Source organism: Lolium rigidum, chromosome 1, assembly GCF_022539505.1.
Source record: "Lolium rigidum isolate FL_2022 chromosome 1, APGP_CSIRO_Lrig_0.1, whole genome shotgun sequence".
NCBI lineage: Eukaryota > Viridiplantae > Streptophyta > Magnoliopsida > Poales > Poaceae > Lolium > Lolium rigidum.
In genome coordinates this window covers 20349142-20363370 of record NC_061508.1, presented here as the reverse complement: position 1 = coordinate 20363370, position 14229 = coordinate 20349142, and the positions used below count along the sequence as shown (strand labels likewise).

General features: G+C 45.8%; 2 protein-coding genes across 2 annotated transcripts; one reads left to right on the top strand and one right to left on the bottom strand.

Annotated features, from left to right (window-relative positions):
* The first annotated feature begins 5107 nt into the window (after positions 1-5107).
* Positions 5108-8886, top strand: LOC124685025 (enolase 1). The gene is made up of 17 exons (XM_047219298.1): positions 5108-5256; positions 5447-5510; positions 5782-5846; positions 6152-6199; positions 6283-6369; positions 6470-6550; positions 6634-6735; positions 6828-6908; positions 6989-7063; positions 7365-7427; positions 7509-7589; positions 7698-7892; positions 7980-8030; positions 8110-8198; positions 8288-8339; positions 8441-8497; positions 8594-8886. The coding sequence occupies exons 1-17, from the start codon at positions 5185-5187 to the stop codon at positions 8672-8674; spliced, it is 1344 nt and encodes a 447-aa protein (XP_047075254.1). The 5' UTR covers positions 5108-5184; the 3' UTR covers positions 8675-8886.
* Positions 8887-9159: 273 nt separating this feature from the next.
* Positions 9160-13874, bottom strand: LOC124685027 (protein cornichon homolog 4-like). Its single transcript, XM_047219301.1, has 5 exons — positions 13703-13874; positions 10548-10729; positions 9608-9730; positions 9460-9506; positions 9160-9376 (listed from the first exon to the last, which is right to left on the bottom strand). The coding sequence occupies exons 1-4, from the start codon at positions 13766-13768 to the stop codon at positions 9464-9466; spliced, it is 414 nt and encodes a 137-aa protein (XP_047075257.1). The 5' UTR covers positions 13769-13874; the 3' UTR covers positions 9160-9376; positions 9460-9463.
* Positions 13875-14229: the final 355 nt, after the last annotated feature.

Sequence of the window (14229 nt, the reverse complement as noted above, 5' to 3'; positions counted from 1 at the left end):
GTGGCAAAGGCTCCCTCCCCCCTCGCCTAACATCCACTTCAACAACCCTAACATCCAACCAAATCCATCTCCACCCTCAAATCAACCAAATCCACATCTAGGGTTTGACATTTAGATTCAACCAAATACACAAAATCAATGGATAAAAAGAAAGGGAACGGAGGAGATTATCTCAAGGAACGAGTTGGGAACGATCTCCACGGACAGATCTGGTGATTTGGTGGTGGATTTGGTGGGGGGAGAGGGGGGAGAGAGAGAGTCGGGGGCCACACCCTGTGGAGAGGACGAACAGAGGGAGAAAGAAAGAAGAAGGATCGGGCTGGCTGGGCGCGCGCGGCCAAACTTAAGTGGACGTGTGGCGCCCTTGCCAGGGGCGCCACACTTGCCACGTCGGATCGGCTCACCAGATCAGCGTCGATGGGCCACGTCGGATGGGTTTGTGGCGCCGGCAGCAGGGGCGCCACATGTGCATGTGTGGCGCCCATGAGAGGGGCGCCACACAAAAGGGTTAGATGAGTGAAATAGTTTCGCCGGAGGATCAGTCTGTGCTTTTCTTTCACTTTTGGGTTATTTTTGTGCAAATCGCCCACATATATCTGCTAGGGAATCGAATCAATTATTGCCAAAAAACAACTAAGTTTAGACTCCAAGATGATGATGGCAGCTTGACGTAACATAACATGCCGCAAAAGGAACAGTTCAAAAGATGGAAAACGCAGCGCTGAGATGGACAGGACATCTACCTATTTACTGTTGGTCAATGCAACATGAAGATTGTATACAGTAAATAAACTGGCCAGCAGTTTTGAGTTTTGACAAACTTTTTGATCAATAAAGTTTTGAGTTCTTTCTTTCTTTCTTTCTTCTAGTTCCTTGGTCCGGGAAACGGCCTTTTATACTCTTTCAGGATTTTCGGTGTGTATCATCATACGGAATGCTTTGAAATGATTTGCCCTTTTTGCTGCCGGGGTTTGAAGTGCTTTAGGGAAGCATCATAATATATATTTTTTCAAACGGACGCAAAAGATTTGCCTCAACTATAAATTAAGAAGAGAGTGTTTAGTTTTTAGAAAAAATAACGAGCAAAAATCTATAACAACTTATCCAACCCTACAACCAAACAACAGGACCACACCCACTCTAGTCAACACAAGGGACCACAAGGCGACTACATAAAAAAACTCCAAACACGATACTTCAACACCATGTCGATACAGACATGCCATAACATTGAGGGTACCAACCAATCAACTACAAATCTAGGATAGGCAACAACTAAGATGACAAGATAATCGCAAGACGCCTTGCAGTGTTGCCAACAGACTTGGCAACCTCATCACTAAAAGGAACCTCGTTGTGACATTATGGATAGATGGGAGTATGTAGCATTTCCTTGCTGCAATGCTCTAGAAAGAGTTCTCTTGCGAAAGAAGTCTAAATAACCCCCCTATGTATTGGGTTTGGGACAAAGAACCCGACGTGCATTTGGCCAGGGCGTTATGGCGCCAGGACTCTATCTCACACCGTCCATTGCATCAAGATTGGTGAGATTCTTTTGCAAAAAAGATCCTAGGTTTTACCGGATTCATATCAACTAGTCCTTGTTGTTTATAAAGTCTTTCACATAATCCAATGTGGATCCATAGTGTCATCCTTAAGTTCTTCTCAATTTCAAGATGAAGATCTAACAGTATAAAAGGTTCTTCACAAAAAATGCATTGTGTATCCACTGTTGCCATTATAGGTATCATTTATATACATGTAAACTTCTTCACGGATCTTCATACAAAAACTAATTTGGCATGAATATCTAACAGAAATCAAGAAGCTATCCACGAAAAAAGATCTAATTGGAGATCTATACAAAGATATCTAACAGTACACCCATAAGAAACATGTGTTGGATCCATTTTTTGCTAGAACAGGATCCATAGGAACCTCAATAAGATCCTAATAAAGAACAGAAAAAAAAAGACAGGAGATCTGGTGGAATGCGTCGCGGTCGTGGGGATGGTGCGCCGGCACGGCACCCGTCGGGGACCAGCCGCCGCACGGCGCAGCTCCTTGGACGACACGGCCCGGCCGTGGATCCCGCGCCGGAGAGGGAGGAGAGCCGGCGGAGAGGAGGCGGCGCGGCCGGCTGGAGAGAGCGGCGGCCCGCACGAGGACGAGGAGGCGGCGCGGCCGGCCGGAGATCCCGCTGGACCGGCCGTGGACGAGGAGGCGGCGCGGCCGGAGATCCCGCTGGACCGACCGTGGACGAGGAGGCGGCGCGGCCGGCCGGAGATCCCTTGCGCGGAGGATACCCTCGAGGCAGTCGGCGGCTGGAGATTAGTGGGTGGGGAAAATTGTAGGGTTTCTGGCCCGAGTTTTCCAATTTATATCGCCCCTTTCATGGAGTATTTCCTAATTAGCATAAAGTGGAGGGATCGTTTTGCAAAACAGCCACTAGCGAATTTCCAGCGATCCCGGACGGGCGGGATTGAGTCCGGGCGCCATAAGGCCCTGGCGTAAGACTTATCGCAAAGAACCCCCTAACTTTAAAACGGGACACTTCACCCCCCTAACTATGCAATACCATGCAATTGACCCCCTTCACACGAAGCAACCGGTTTCACTAGCGGTATCCCTCACGTGGACAATGGTTTTAGCCACCGAGGCACTGCTGAATCCTCATACCTTAGACTGACATCCATGGCCCACATATTAAATGAATTTTATTTTCTTTAATCTCTTCTCTCCTCAACCTACGCCGACCGGTACGCCTCCTCCGCCCTCGCTCCCTCTCCGGGTCGCGGCGATCTCCGAGCAACGGCTCACCGACATGGACGGCATGGTGAACGGTGCCGTTGAATCATCCGCCGAGCCACCGCCGGCGCAGTCCCTCCTCTCGCCCTCGCTCCCTCTCCAGGTCGCGGCGCTCCCATCTCGAGCGGCGAGCGGCCACCGACATGGACGGCACGACGAACTCGCCGAGTCACCGCCGGCGCAGTCGTCTTCGAAGCCGAGGAACAAAGGTTGTGTGCTCCGCCGGTGGCGCCGTATCCGGCGGAATCGCCACGAGGGAAGAGTTCCCCTCTCGCCTCCGTTGCTGCTGCCCGTGGTGCAGATGACGAAAGAGCCCAGGTTCACAAGCGCCGGACGCCGGTTGCCCCTTGGCGCCGCCGCGCCGCCAAAAGGGAAGCACGAGGCCGCCGCGGAGGGGGAGAGCTCCGCCGCCTCAATCTCGTCCCGCTGGAACCAACGCCTGCGAACTGGACCCCGATCTCTGCCTGCTCATCACATCCGGCGGGTCGATCTCCCATGAGGAAAATTGCTGACCATTGGCGCTGCCAAAAAATTCTCCAAAGAAAAAAGCGGTCTTCTCACATGGATCTGGAGCTGGAGCCGGAGGACATCCTCCTCGGTGTCGGCGAGTTCTACCGTCGATGGAGAGGAAGACGCTGCAACAACCGCTCCACGTCACGTATACCGCCCAGCGAAACCGCTTGCATTGTGTGGAGGGGGTCAATTACCTGGTATTGCATAGTTAGGGGGGTGAAGTGTTCCATTATAAAGTTAGGAGGGTCTCTGTCCCAAACCCAATACCTAGGGGGTGATTTAGACTTCTTTCTTCTCTTGCCGATTGGTTGAGTACAATTTGCAAACGCTCTCGTGGTGACTGGTGTGTAAGATAAGCTTGATCGATGGTGATCGATGGAAGCGACGAGTCCAAGTTCCACTTCGTCTCCTTTTTCATTTTCGATCGAAAGTTCCAACCCCAGCCAGCGCCGGCCCCATCTCGCTAGAATAAATCGACCATCGGCATGTGAATTTCATCAGCATGCTGATGTGTCCCTTCAAACTAGTCACATTTTAGAGCGTCTCCAATAAACACGTGTTAAATAGCGTCCGCACGATAAAAATCGCCAATTTAGCGCGTCTGCAGCAAAAGAGCGCGTTTCAGTAGACGTGGTAAAATAGCGTGCGCCAAAAAGTTTGCTCCTCACAGCGAGATTTTGAGTGTACGCTTCCGCACGCGGTATAAAATGGCGCGCGCGAAGCGTCCCCAACCGCCGCTGAAAAGTTCATCGGGCCACATGCCGCCATCTCCTTTGCCACACGCCGCCTTCTCTTCCACACGCACCGCCGCCGCCATGACCGTGTTGTCACCGTGGCTCCCCGGCGCAACTCCTCCGGCTACGTCGGCATCCGCGCCCGGCCCAATGGCACCTTCTACGCGGATATCCACGCCGTCGGCGCTCGCCTCGCCCTCGGCACGTTCACCATTGTGGAGCAGGCGGCGCGCGCCTACGATGCGACGACATGGCGCCTCGGGCGCCCGCGCTAGTAGTTCAACTTCAAGGATTGTGAATCAGTGGAGGAAGCGGAGTTCTTAGCCGGCTTCGATAACCTTCTATAGCGGGCCGAACTTGCGCGTTTCTGTTGGAGATGCTCTTAGTGTAGAGACTATTTGCTGCGCAAAATTGTATTTAAGAAAAAAAAAAGCTGTGCCACTTAATTGAAACGGAGTGAGTAATTAGCAGCTATAGCACGTAGGATCTTTTCCTTTTTCACCAAGTATCACTAGATGATTAAGTTGACACACGAATCTTTTTCCAAGCCAATAGACCCAGATATATCTCTTGTTTTGAAATTTCTTAGTAAACGAACTTGCTTTACACGAAAGAAGTCATAGTTTTAAATAGCCGGCTATAGCCCCGCTATAGCCCCGCTATAACCTTTCGAGCAAGGTGCGGCTAAAAGCATTCACGTGCTAAAAGGTGGCTATAGCCCGCTATAGCCTGGCTATAGCCTTTTTCGGAGGTCGCGGCTATATCCTATAGCCCGCTATTTAAAACTATGGAAAGAACTAACAATGGCATCGATTCCAAATCAGGCAAACGGTGGTCGAAACCAGACCAGACATGCATGCCGATTGCCGAACTTTCCATGACCATTTCCCCTCTTCCAAGCAAACACTCGCCAAAGTTTCACCACAGATCGAGAAAGCTGACAGGTGGGGGCAAGTAAAACTGCGTGCGCGCCAGGTGGCCCCGCCCGGCGGACCTCCACGCCTACAAGTAGCCAAACCAGGCGCCTCTGTTCTAGCCACCAAGCCACGAACAAAAAGAGGAGGTTTTGCTTGTGAGGAGATAGATAGCTAGCACGAGAGGAGTTCGATCGCAGTTGATTGATCCATCCATGGCAGCGGTGACGATCCAGTCGGTGAAGGCGCGGCAGATCTTCGACAGCCGCGGCAACCCCACCGTCGAGGTACGGTGCGAATGAAAATTAACCTGATCCAGGAGTGGGGAATTTTTACTTACTACTGTAGTACGGAGTGTTTCTTCTGTTCTTCCTTCCAACTAATCACTCTGTTCTGGATTCCATCGTGAGGTGTTGTAGCCCTGTTTCCGAATTAGTTAGTTACTGTTTCGATTGGTGCTTAATTCTGATCTTGCAGGTGGACATCGGCCTCAGCGACGGGAGCTTCGCCAGGGGCGCGGTGCCCAGCGGCGCTTCCACTGGTACGTGTCCGTCCGCAGTCCGCATCAAACTGCTGTATCTGTCGCCAAGTAGTCGCCGTCAGGACTTGGGTGTTGGAATCTGCTAGAGAAAACACATCGGCACAATCATACATCACTCAGTCGTCGCAATCACGCCTGCACTCTTTGCGTTAGCCTAGCTACTTCCAGATTTTTTTTTTTGCGGGGAGCTACTTTTTTTTTTTTTGCCGGGAGCTACTTGTAGATGTTGAATGTTCAGTTTTCTAATGGTTGGGACGCTGACTTTAATCAGGAATATACGAGGCCTTGGAGCTGAGAGATGGAGGATCTGATTACCTGGGCAAAGGTGTTCTCAAGGTTAGTTCCACTACTAGGCATGCATTTAATCCCAAATAACTTGCTCGTTTTATATTCATTTTAATTCAGTATTTGCCTCCGTCCAGATGTAACAGATGTTTTTTACCGTTCAAATTCAAGCAAATTTGGCAGCGCTGGATTCGTATTAAAATAATTCCTTAGTACTGTGATTTTTCAACCATCAAAAAGTATTTTTCAAAACATTTCTTTGATAACATGATATACAAGTTTAAGAATGCAACCGAATTCAGATAAAACCGCATATTGGTTCGACACTAATTGGCCCGTGTATCTGTCTCTGTTAGGCCGTGAGCAATGTAAACACTATAATTGGACCGGCGCTGATTGGAAAGGTATTTATCTCAATTCTCAAGTAACCCATTCTCTTTCACATGATGCTAAAAACTGTTAACTAATGATGAGTGATATGTTGCAGGATCCAACTGAGCAGGTTGACATTGATAACTTCATGGTCCAACAGCTTGATGGAACCTCCAACGAATGGGGCTGGTGCAAACAGAAGGTATTGTGGAACGATTATTTCTAACCTTCATAAAGTATTCCCCATTCCCAGTGTCCATACTGACAGTTCCCTTTGATGTGGTGTTGAACCGACAAAAAAGCTTGGGGCAAATGCTATTCTCGCGGTGTCACTTGCAGTGTGCAAAGCTGGAGCCATGGTGAAGAAGATTCCACTTTACCAGGTACTATCATAACACTTGAGCTAGACTACAAAGTGGTCAGTTAAGTTTTCAACAGGATTTACTGAAATCTCAATTGTTTCCAGCATATTGCAAACCTCGCCGGAAACAAGACACTTGTGTTGCCTGTGCCTGCCTTCAATGTGATCAATGGAGGTTCTCACGCTGGGAACAAGCTTGCCATGCAGGTAATATTACTTGCTGAGCATGAGCGAATTTCTCACAAAAGGTTTTAATTATATGATCAAGATTCTCATCTAGCTAGTTCTTATACGTACAGGAGTTCATGATCCTACCAACTGGTGCCTCCTCGTTCAAGGAGGCCATGAAGATGGGAGTTGAGGTGTATCACAACCTGAAGGTGAGCAATTAGCCCACCCTCTTCATAATGTACCTCAACTTTGAATTATGCAGTTGTAACGCTGATGTTTTTATATGCAGAGTATAATCAAGAAGAAGTATGGACAAGATGCGACAAATGTTGGTGATGAAGGTGGCTTTGCACCTAACATTCAGGTAAGACGCATCTTTTTCCAAAGTGCTAATATATATAGGATTGAACAAAGTTGTTGATATGCATAAATAAGTTGGTAGGGCACCCTTGTGGGAGGCTGTGCAAAGCAGAATCTGTTGTTTTCTCATGAAATAAAGGACAATCTGTTCTAACACCATGAAGTATTTTATGGATGATGATTTTCTGAGTACAGCTACGACTTCCACTTCACAATAGGCCTTGACTGTTTTGTATTGATGTATGTCGAATATGTGAGTCCAAATGCTCATATATGATATTTTGTTATTTACAATTATTATGCAGGAAAACAAAGAGGGCCTTGAACTGTTGAAGGCCGCTATAGCTAAGGCTGGCTACACTGGAAAAGTACTTCGTATTTCTACCTCATATTTCGGCCATTGGATTTATTTATTGTTGTATAACATTGAGTCTTTATATGTGTGGCAGGTGGTTATTGGAATGGATGTTGCTGCTTCTGAATTTTTCAGTGAGAAGGACAAGACTTATGATCTCAACTTCAAAGAGGATGTAAGATGTTCTGAACTGTCCTTGGTGTAATTGCAGATACCTACGAGTTATGTCATTAAAAAGATAAGCTTAGAATGTTGTTTAACATCACGTGACTTTACTAAGCAGAACAATGACGGTTCACACAAGATCTCGGGCGACAGTCTGAAAGATCTGTACAAGTCCTTCGTTTCTGAGTACCCTATCGTGTCAATCGAAGATCCGTTCGATCAGGATGACTGGGCCACCTACGCTAAAATGACAGCTGAGATTGGGCAGCAAGTGCAGATCGTAGGAGATGACCTTCTTGTTACTAACCCCACGGTAAGCTATGTCACTGGATTTACTGCTACAAAACCCAGAGAAAAACACTATTACGAGCTTTTCCTCATGAAAGTTTGAATTCTGCAGAGGGTTGCCAAGGCAATCAGTGAGAAGACCTGCAATGCTCTTCTCCTGAAGGTAGCACCATCACTTACTGAAACTAGTAATTCTTGTCCTAGGACATCATAATGCTAATACCAATTGTTTATGGCGACAGGTGAACCAGATAGGCTCAGTGACGGAGAGCATTGAAGCCGTCAGCATGTCCAAGCGTGCTGGGTGGGGAGTCATGGCAAGCCACAGGAGGTAAAAGCATTGCAACTCTTTTCGATTCCTTCTTGGATGGTTTGTCTTATGATCTGTTTGCACACTACTTTTTGTTGTGCTCTCTACAGTGGTGAGACGGAGGATACCTTCATCGCCGACCTCTCGGTTGGTCTAGCTACGGTATTGCCTCCAGCCAAACCAGATCCTTTAAACTCATATATAAATTTGAGTTCCTCTTGGCTTCAGTGGTGACCCTCCATGACTCCATGTTTTTGTTGCAGGGCCAGATCAAAACAGGAGCTCCCTGCCGGTCTGAGCGTCTAGCTAAATACAACCAGGTATGCAATCTCCAGATTTCCGTTCCCCTTTGATGTGTAGGCTTTGTACTGTTACATTCTGTGTTGTGAACAAGCGTTTGTCTGTTGTTGCCTCAGCTGCTGAGGATCGAAGAAGAGCTTGGAGAGGCAGCGGTGTACGCCGGAGCAAACTTCAGGGCGCCCGTGGAGCCTTACTGAAAACACTGGAGGAAGAGACGAGCCATGGGTTTTTGTTACTGCTAGTTTATATTACTGCTGTGTTTTGATCCGAGCCTGGTAATGCCAGGCACAATAAGAGTAGTTCCTCTTTATACAAGAGCTAGCTGTGACTGCTCATACGGTTTTGCTATAGTTCTGGTGTGATTTTGTTATACGGTGGCAATGAAATAAAATAGTTTATGTTCCTCTGATGAGCTCAGAAAATTCTTATTTGCTAGGAGGATAACTGAACAAGACTTGTTCCCTCTGCTGCAACTCTAAGTGGGCACTAACTCTGAGCAGCGGGTTGGCGACATTATCTGTACGCTGTTGCACCCAGAAGAGTTATCAGAATTCCAGCCTAATTGCACTCGGAACAAAATCAATCAACAGAAAGAATCAACTGTGATTGCACTCAGAGTTGCACTAAACCTCCCTAAAAGAAGAGTTGCACTAAACCGAATTGCCGGTACTTCCTGGTCAGCTACAAGAATTGATCCTCACATCGACATAATCACACATTTGCATCCGAAATTCGACGTGAACAAAATCATTCTTTGCCCCATATGACCAGATGCGCAAACAAATAAATAGGGCGTGGCTCCTAGCTTACATCACACGCTACAACAATAGGAGCTTTCACTAAACTTGAGCAACAAACAGCTCCCCGAGGGCATGCCTGCCTTCTTTTCTCCATAAGACCTGCAATTACCCATAATGATATTAATAATAATGACACAGGTCATACTAGTGTTTAGCAGCCTATAAGGACCACATCGCAATACCTAACTAATGGCTGTCGTCCTCGTCCAATAATACACTCCAAATCATCCTGAAGATAAACACAGAAACAGGAGGAAGTTATTTTCATTCTTTGCTGGTTGCAGACTTGGCAGTAAATAACAAATAACATTCGGTGTCTGTTATCTTTACCAGAACAAGGACAAGAATAGGAGGATGACAAGAGCCCCTATCTTAAAAAGACGGCGTTTTTTCTCCCGGGCTAGGTGATTAAATATCTCTGTCACATCTACTAGATGCTGCCGCCGCTCGTACCTGCAACGATCACAAAAGGTTCTACTTAATTGCACCATATAAAACAAAAATGGTGCATAAAACTTGCAGTGAACACCTCCCAAACAAGTAGAGCTAATTGTGAGTTCAAAATCGGGCCAGTACCCTGCATTCCCAAATTCAATATATATTTTATATGGTGACAGGCAGAAGTTTTTGAGGGTGCAAATCCTGTTGTTAGCTTCGCTGCAGAACAGGTATTGCTAATTTTAGGTGAGGTGTTAGTATTTTCTATGCCTAGTTGCTTATAGTTCCATCCAATGATGCAATGTTTACAGGCCTTTTAAATTAGAACTACCATTTAGAATTTGGACACTCATATAAAATATTCCATTCAGTCACAAGATACTCGATCTGATTAACATGTCGTTATGGTAGCACTTACGTGCATACAAATATCACAAAATAAATCAATAAATGCCAAGACCTTAGAGCATGAAAATTTCTTCAGAACATTTTGTATAAAGTACAAAAGAGTGAAACAAGAAAAGACCCAAGTGCTTATCACTAACTATTCTATCCAGCCTAACAGAAAGTAAAAAATAGGCGTATCAGTCTTGAGCAACCATTTCCCCATTTTCTTTTGGTTCTCAATTTTCTCGAAAGAGGAGACATGACATACACTACCATCTCCAACTTGCAATAAATCTGTTTAAACTAGGCATGGTAGGTTACCTAGCAGCTAATGTTTAATAAAAAATATACTGACAAATAATTTTCCAAATATTGCATCCTACAGGAACATATCAGCTGTTTTCAGAAATATAAGGCAAAAAAAAGAAAGATAAGAGGCACTTACAATGTATAATTATAGTACACCATTGGGGCAGAAAGCAAAAACATTGCCCAATGCCCAGTTATGAGGAATAATACACTTAGAAGTGCTTGCACTATAAATTCTGGCATAACCACTTTATTTATCCGAGACGATGAATCAAATGGGTTGATATAATCGAACTCCAGATCTGCCAAGCACATTAACTGTAAAAGAAACATTAGGAATAAGTCATCAGGAATAAGAATAATTTTGGCTAAGTTTAATTACCAACATTGAAATTTAAAACATGAGTAAAGACTAAATAGTCATGCATATTCCTCCTAAAGCACAAAAAAAAAGAGAGAAGGAACAGAGATGAACGATCTACTACAGTCAACAATTACAGTCAGGTTCAACAATTAAGCAAGAACATTAGGAAATTCTAGCTGCCAAAATAACTCGACAAGCAAAATTAATGGACACAAATGAATGATTTTCCCTATGTCTTGCAGGAAAGTTAAAACTAGTTCGCTGACAAACAGTTTTCATAGCTCATGAATGGCACATCTAAGCACTCAAAAAGCTGTGGCTAGTACCAAAAGATTCCGAGAACTAGAAAGCGGAAAAGGGAGCTGGGATAGCTAATACAAAAGTTAGAGACTTCATCCATTGCCGAAGATGCAAACAACAAATATCGCATATTCACATCAAACAAGCTGCAAAGATATTTAAAGTTTCTAACTTCCACTATGCTGCTCTCTACTGATTTCATGATAGACTAACAAGTAGAACGTAAATAGGATTCCGCGCAGCACTGCATCTCATATAGCTCAACTAAAAGGGAACAAGGGTTTGATTGCACACTGGGTGAACAAATGAACCTTCGATATAACGTCACACTGGTTGATTATTCTACTGAACATACACTGCCCAAAATATTTTACTAATGAGGAGGGAGAAAAAGGTATATCACAAGTATGTATGAGTTGACACTAATTTCCACAGCTACAAGGCCAGAAACGGTTCTAATTTGGAGTTACAGGCTAACCCAGGAAGACCACGCCGGGATCTCGACACAGATGCCGGACACGAACCAGCACCAGCACCAGAGCAGGCGTCAGTCAACCCCTCGGCGCTCCTCCGCTAGCCAGCCAGGCAGAAGCTCCAAACTCACAATTCGGGAGGTCCAAAACCCCCGGAACAATTCGCAAAAATCGACTCGAACAACATGTAAATCCGCAGCGCGAAATTCCGCTAAAACAATTACAGTCAACAATTACAGTCAGGTTCAACAATTAAGCAAGAACATTAGGAAATTCAAGCTGCCAAAATAACTCGACAAGCATAATTAATGGACACAAATGAATGATTTTCCCTTTGTCGTGCAGGAAAGTTAAAACTAGTCCGCTGACAGACATTTTTCATAGCTCATGAATGGCACATCTAAGCACTCAAAAAGCTGTGGCTAGTACCAAAAGATTTCGAGAACTAGAAAGCAGAAAAGGAAGCTGGGAAAGCTAATACAAAAGGTAGATACTTCATCCATTGCCGAAGATGCAAACAACAAATATTGCATATTGACATCGAACAAGCTGCAAAGATATTTTAAGTTTATATCCACTATGCTGCTCTCTACTGATGTCATGATAGACTAACAACAAGTAGAACATAAATAGGATTTTGCACAGCACTGCATCTCATAGCTCAATTAAAAGGGAACAAGGGTTTGATTGCGCATTGGGTGAATAAATGAACCTTCAATATCACCTCTGTCACACTGGTTGATTCTTGTACTGAACATACTATGCCCAAAATATTTTACTAATGAGGGAAAAAAGGTATGACAAGTATGTATGAGTTGGCACTAATTTCCACAGCTACATGGCCAGAAACGGTTCTAATTTGAAGGAACAGAGATGAACGATCCAGTACTTACAGTCAGGTTCAACAATTAAGCAAGAACATTAGGAAATTCTAGCTGCCAAAATAACTCGACAAGCAAAATTAATGGACACAAATGAATGATTTTCCCTTTGCCGTGCAGGAAAGTTAAAACAAGTTCGCTGACAAACAATTTTCATAGCTCATGAATGGCACATCTAAGCACTCAAAGAGCTGTGGCTAGTACCAAAAGATTTCGAGAACTAGAAAGCGGAAAAGGGAGCTGGGAAAGCTAATACAAAAGGTAGATACTTCATCCATTGCCGAAGATGCTAACAACAAATATCGCATATTCACATCAAACAAGCTGCAAAGATATTTTCAAGTTTCTAATTTGCACTATGCTGGTCTCTACTGATTTCATGATAGGCTAACAAGTAGAACATAAATAGGATTCCGCGCAGCACTGCATCTCATGGTTCAACTAAAAGGGAACAAGGGTTTGATTGCGCACTGGGTGAATAAATGAACCTTCGATATCACCTCAGTCACACTGGTTGATTGTTCTACTGAACATACACTGCCCAAAATATTTTACTAATGATGAGGAGAGAAAAAGGTGTCACAAGTATGTATGAGTTGACAATAATTTCCACAACTACAAGGCCAGAAACGGTTCTAATTTGGAGCTACAGCCTAACGCACGAAGACCACGCCGAGATCTCGACACAGATGCCGGACACGAACCAGTAGCAGCACCAGAACACGCGTCAGTCAACCCCTCGGCGCTCCTCCGCAAGCCAGCCAGGCAGAAGCTCCAAATTCACAATTCGGAGGTCCAAAACCCCCGGAACAATTTGCAAAAACCGACTCGAACAACATGTAAATCTTCGGACGAAAATTTCGCCAGAATTCCTAAGGCCTTGTTTGGTACTAGTGTATCAGTGGGGATTACTGGGGATAATACTCTAGAGTATTGGGTGAATTACTGCTGTCACCCAATCCCCACAAAACCCCATCCCCAATCCACTAGGTAGGGGTAGAGTATTGGGGATTCAAAAAATTACACTAAAATTTGGGGAAAAAGTGGGGATAAGTGGGGATTAAACTCTCTCATACTCTAGCACCAAACATGCATTGGGGATAAGTGGGGATTTAAAATTTCGAGCGGATTATCCCCGCTAATCCCCACTAAAACTCTAGTACCAAACAAGGCCTAAGGGGGTAGTAGCCCAGCGCGAGATCGCATCGAGAGGCAGGCGCTGCGGCGGAGCAGGAACGGTGGCGAGCAGGGACGAGGGGGAGGCGGTCCTGACCTGGAAGATGACGAGCACGATGAGCGTGACGACGAGGAAGAAGGCGGCGAGCCAGACGAAGACCATCTTCCCTCCCCGGCCCTGGCCCCTCCGGCCGGCGCGGCTGTGCCTGGAGGTTGGGGGCGGCTAGCTTGACGCCGTGGCTGGGGCCGCCGGCGAGGTGGGGAGCGTGCGTGGAGGGAGGTCGAGATGGGGAAGCCGCGGCGGTGAGGTGGGGAGTTGGAGTTGGAAGAGAGAACGCGTGGCCTGCGATTGCGAGAGCGGGTCACTGGGTCAGTGAGGTGCGATGCGCGGTTTGCGTACTTGAGCTGGAAAGTGAGGCTGAAACTTACCCAAAACAGGTGAAAAGTTACTACCTGTGGTGAAATCGACTGACACCCGGTATTGCCTTTCATTACTCATCCAAAATCCAAATTAATGCTCCTCTCCTAAATTTACCTAAATTTTAGGAAAACATTTTACCTAACCCTAGGCCAATTAATTTAGATCGGGAAGCAGTACTTTAGACCGGGGGCCGAGGTTAGGAC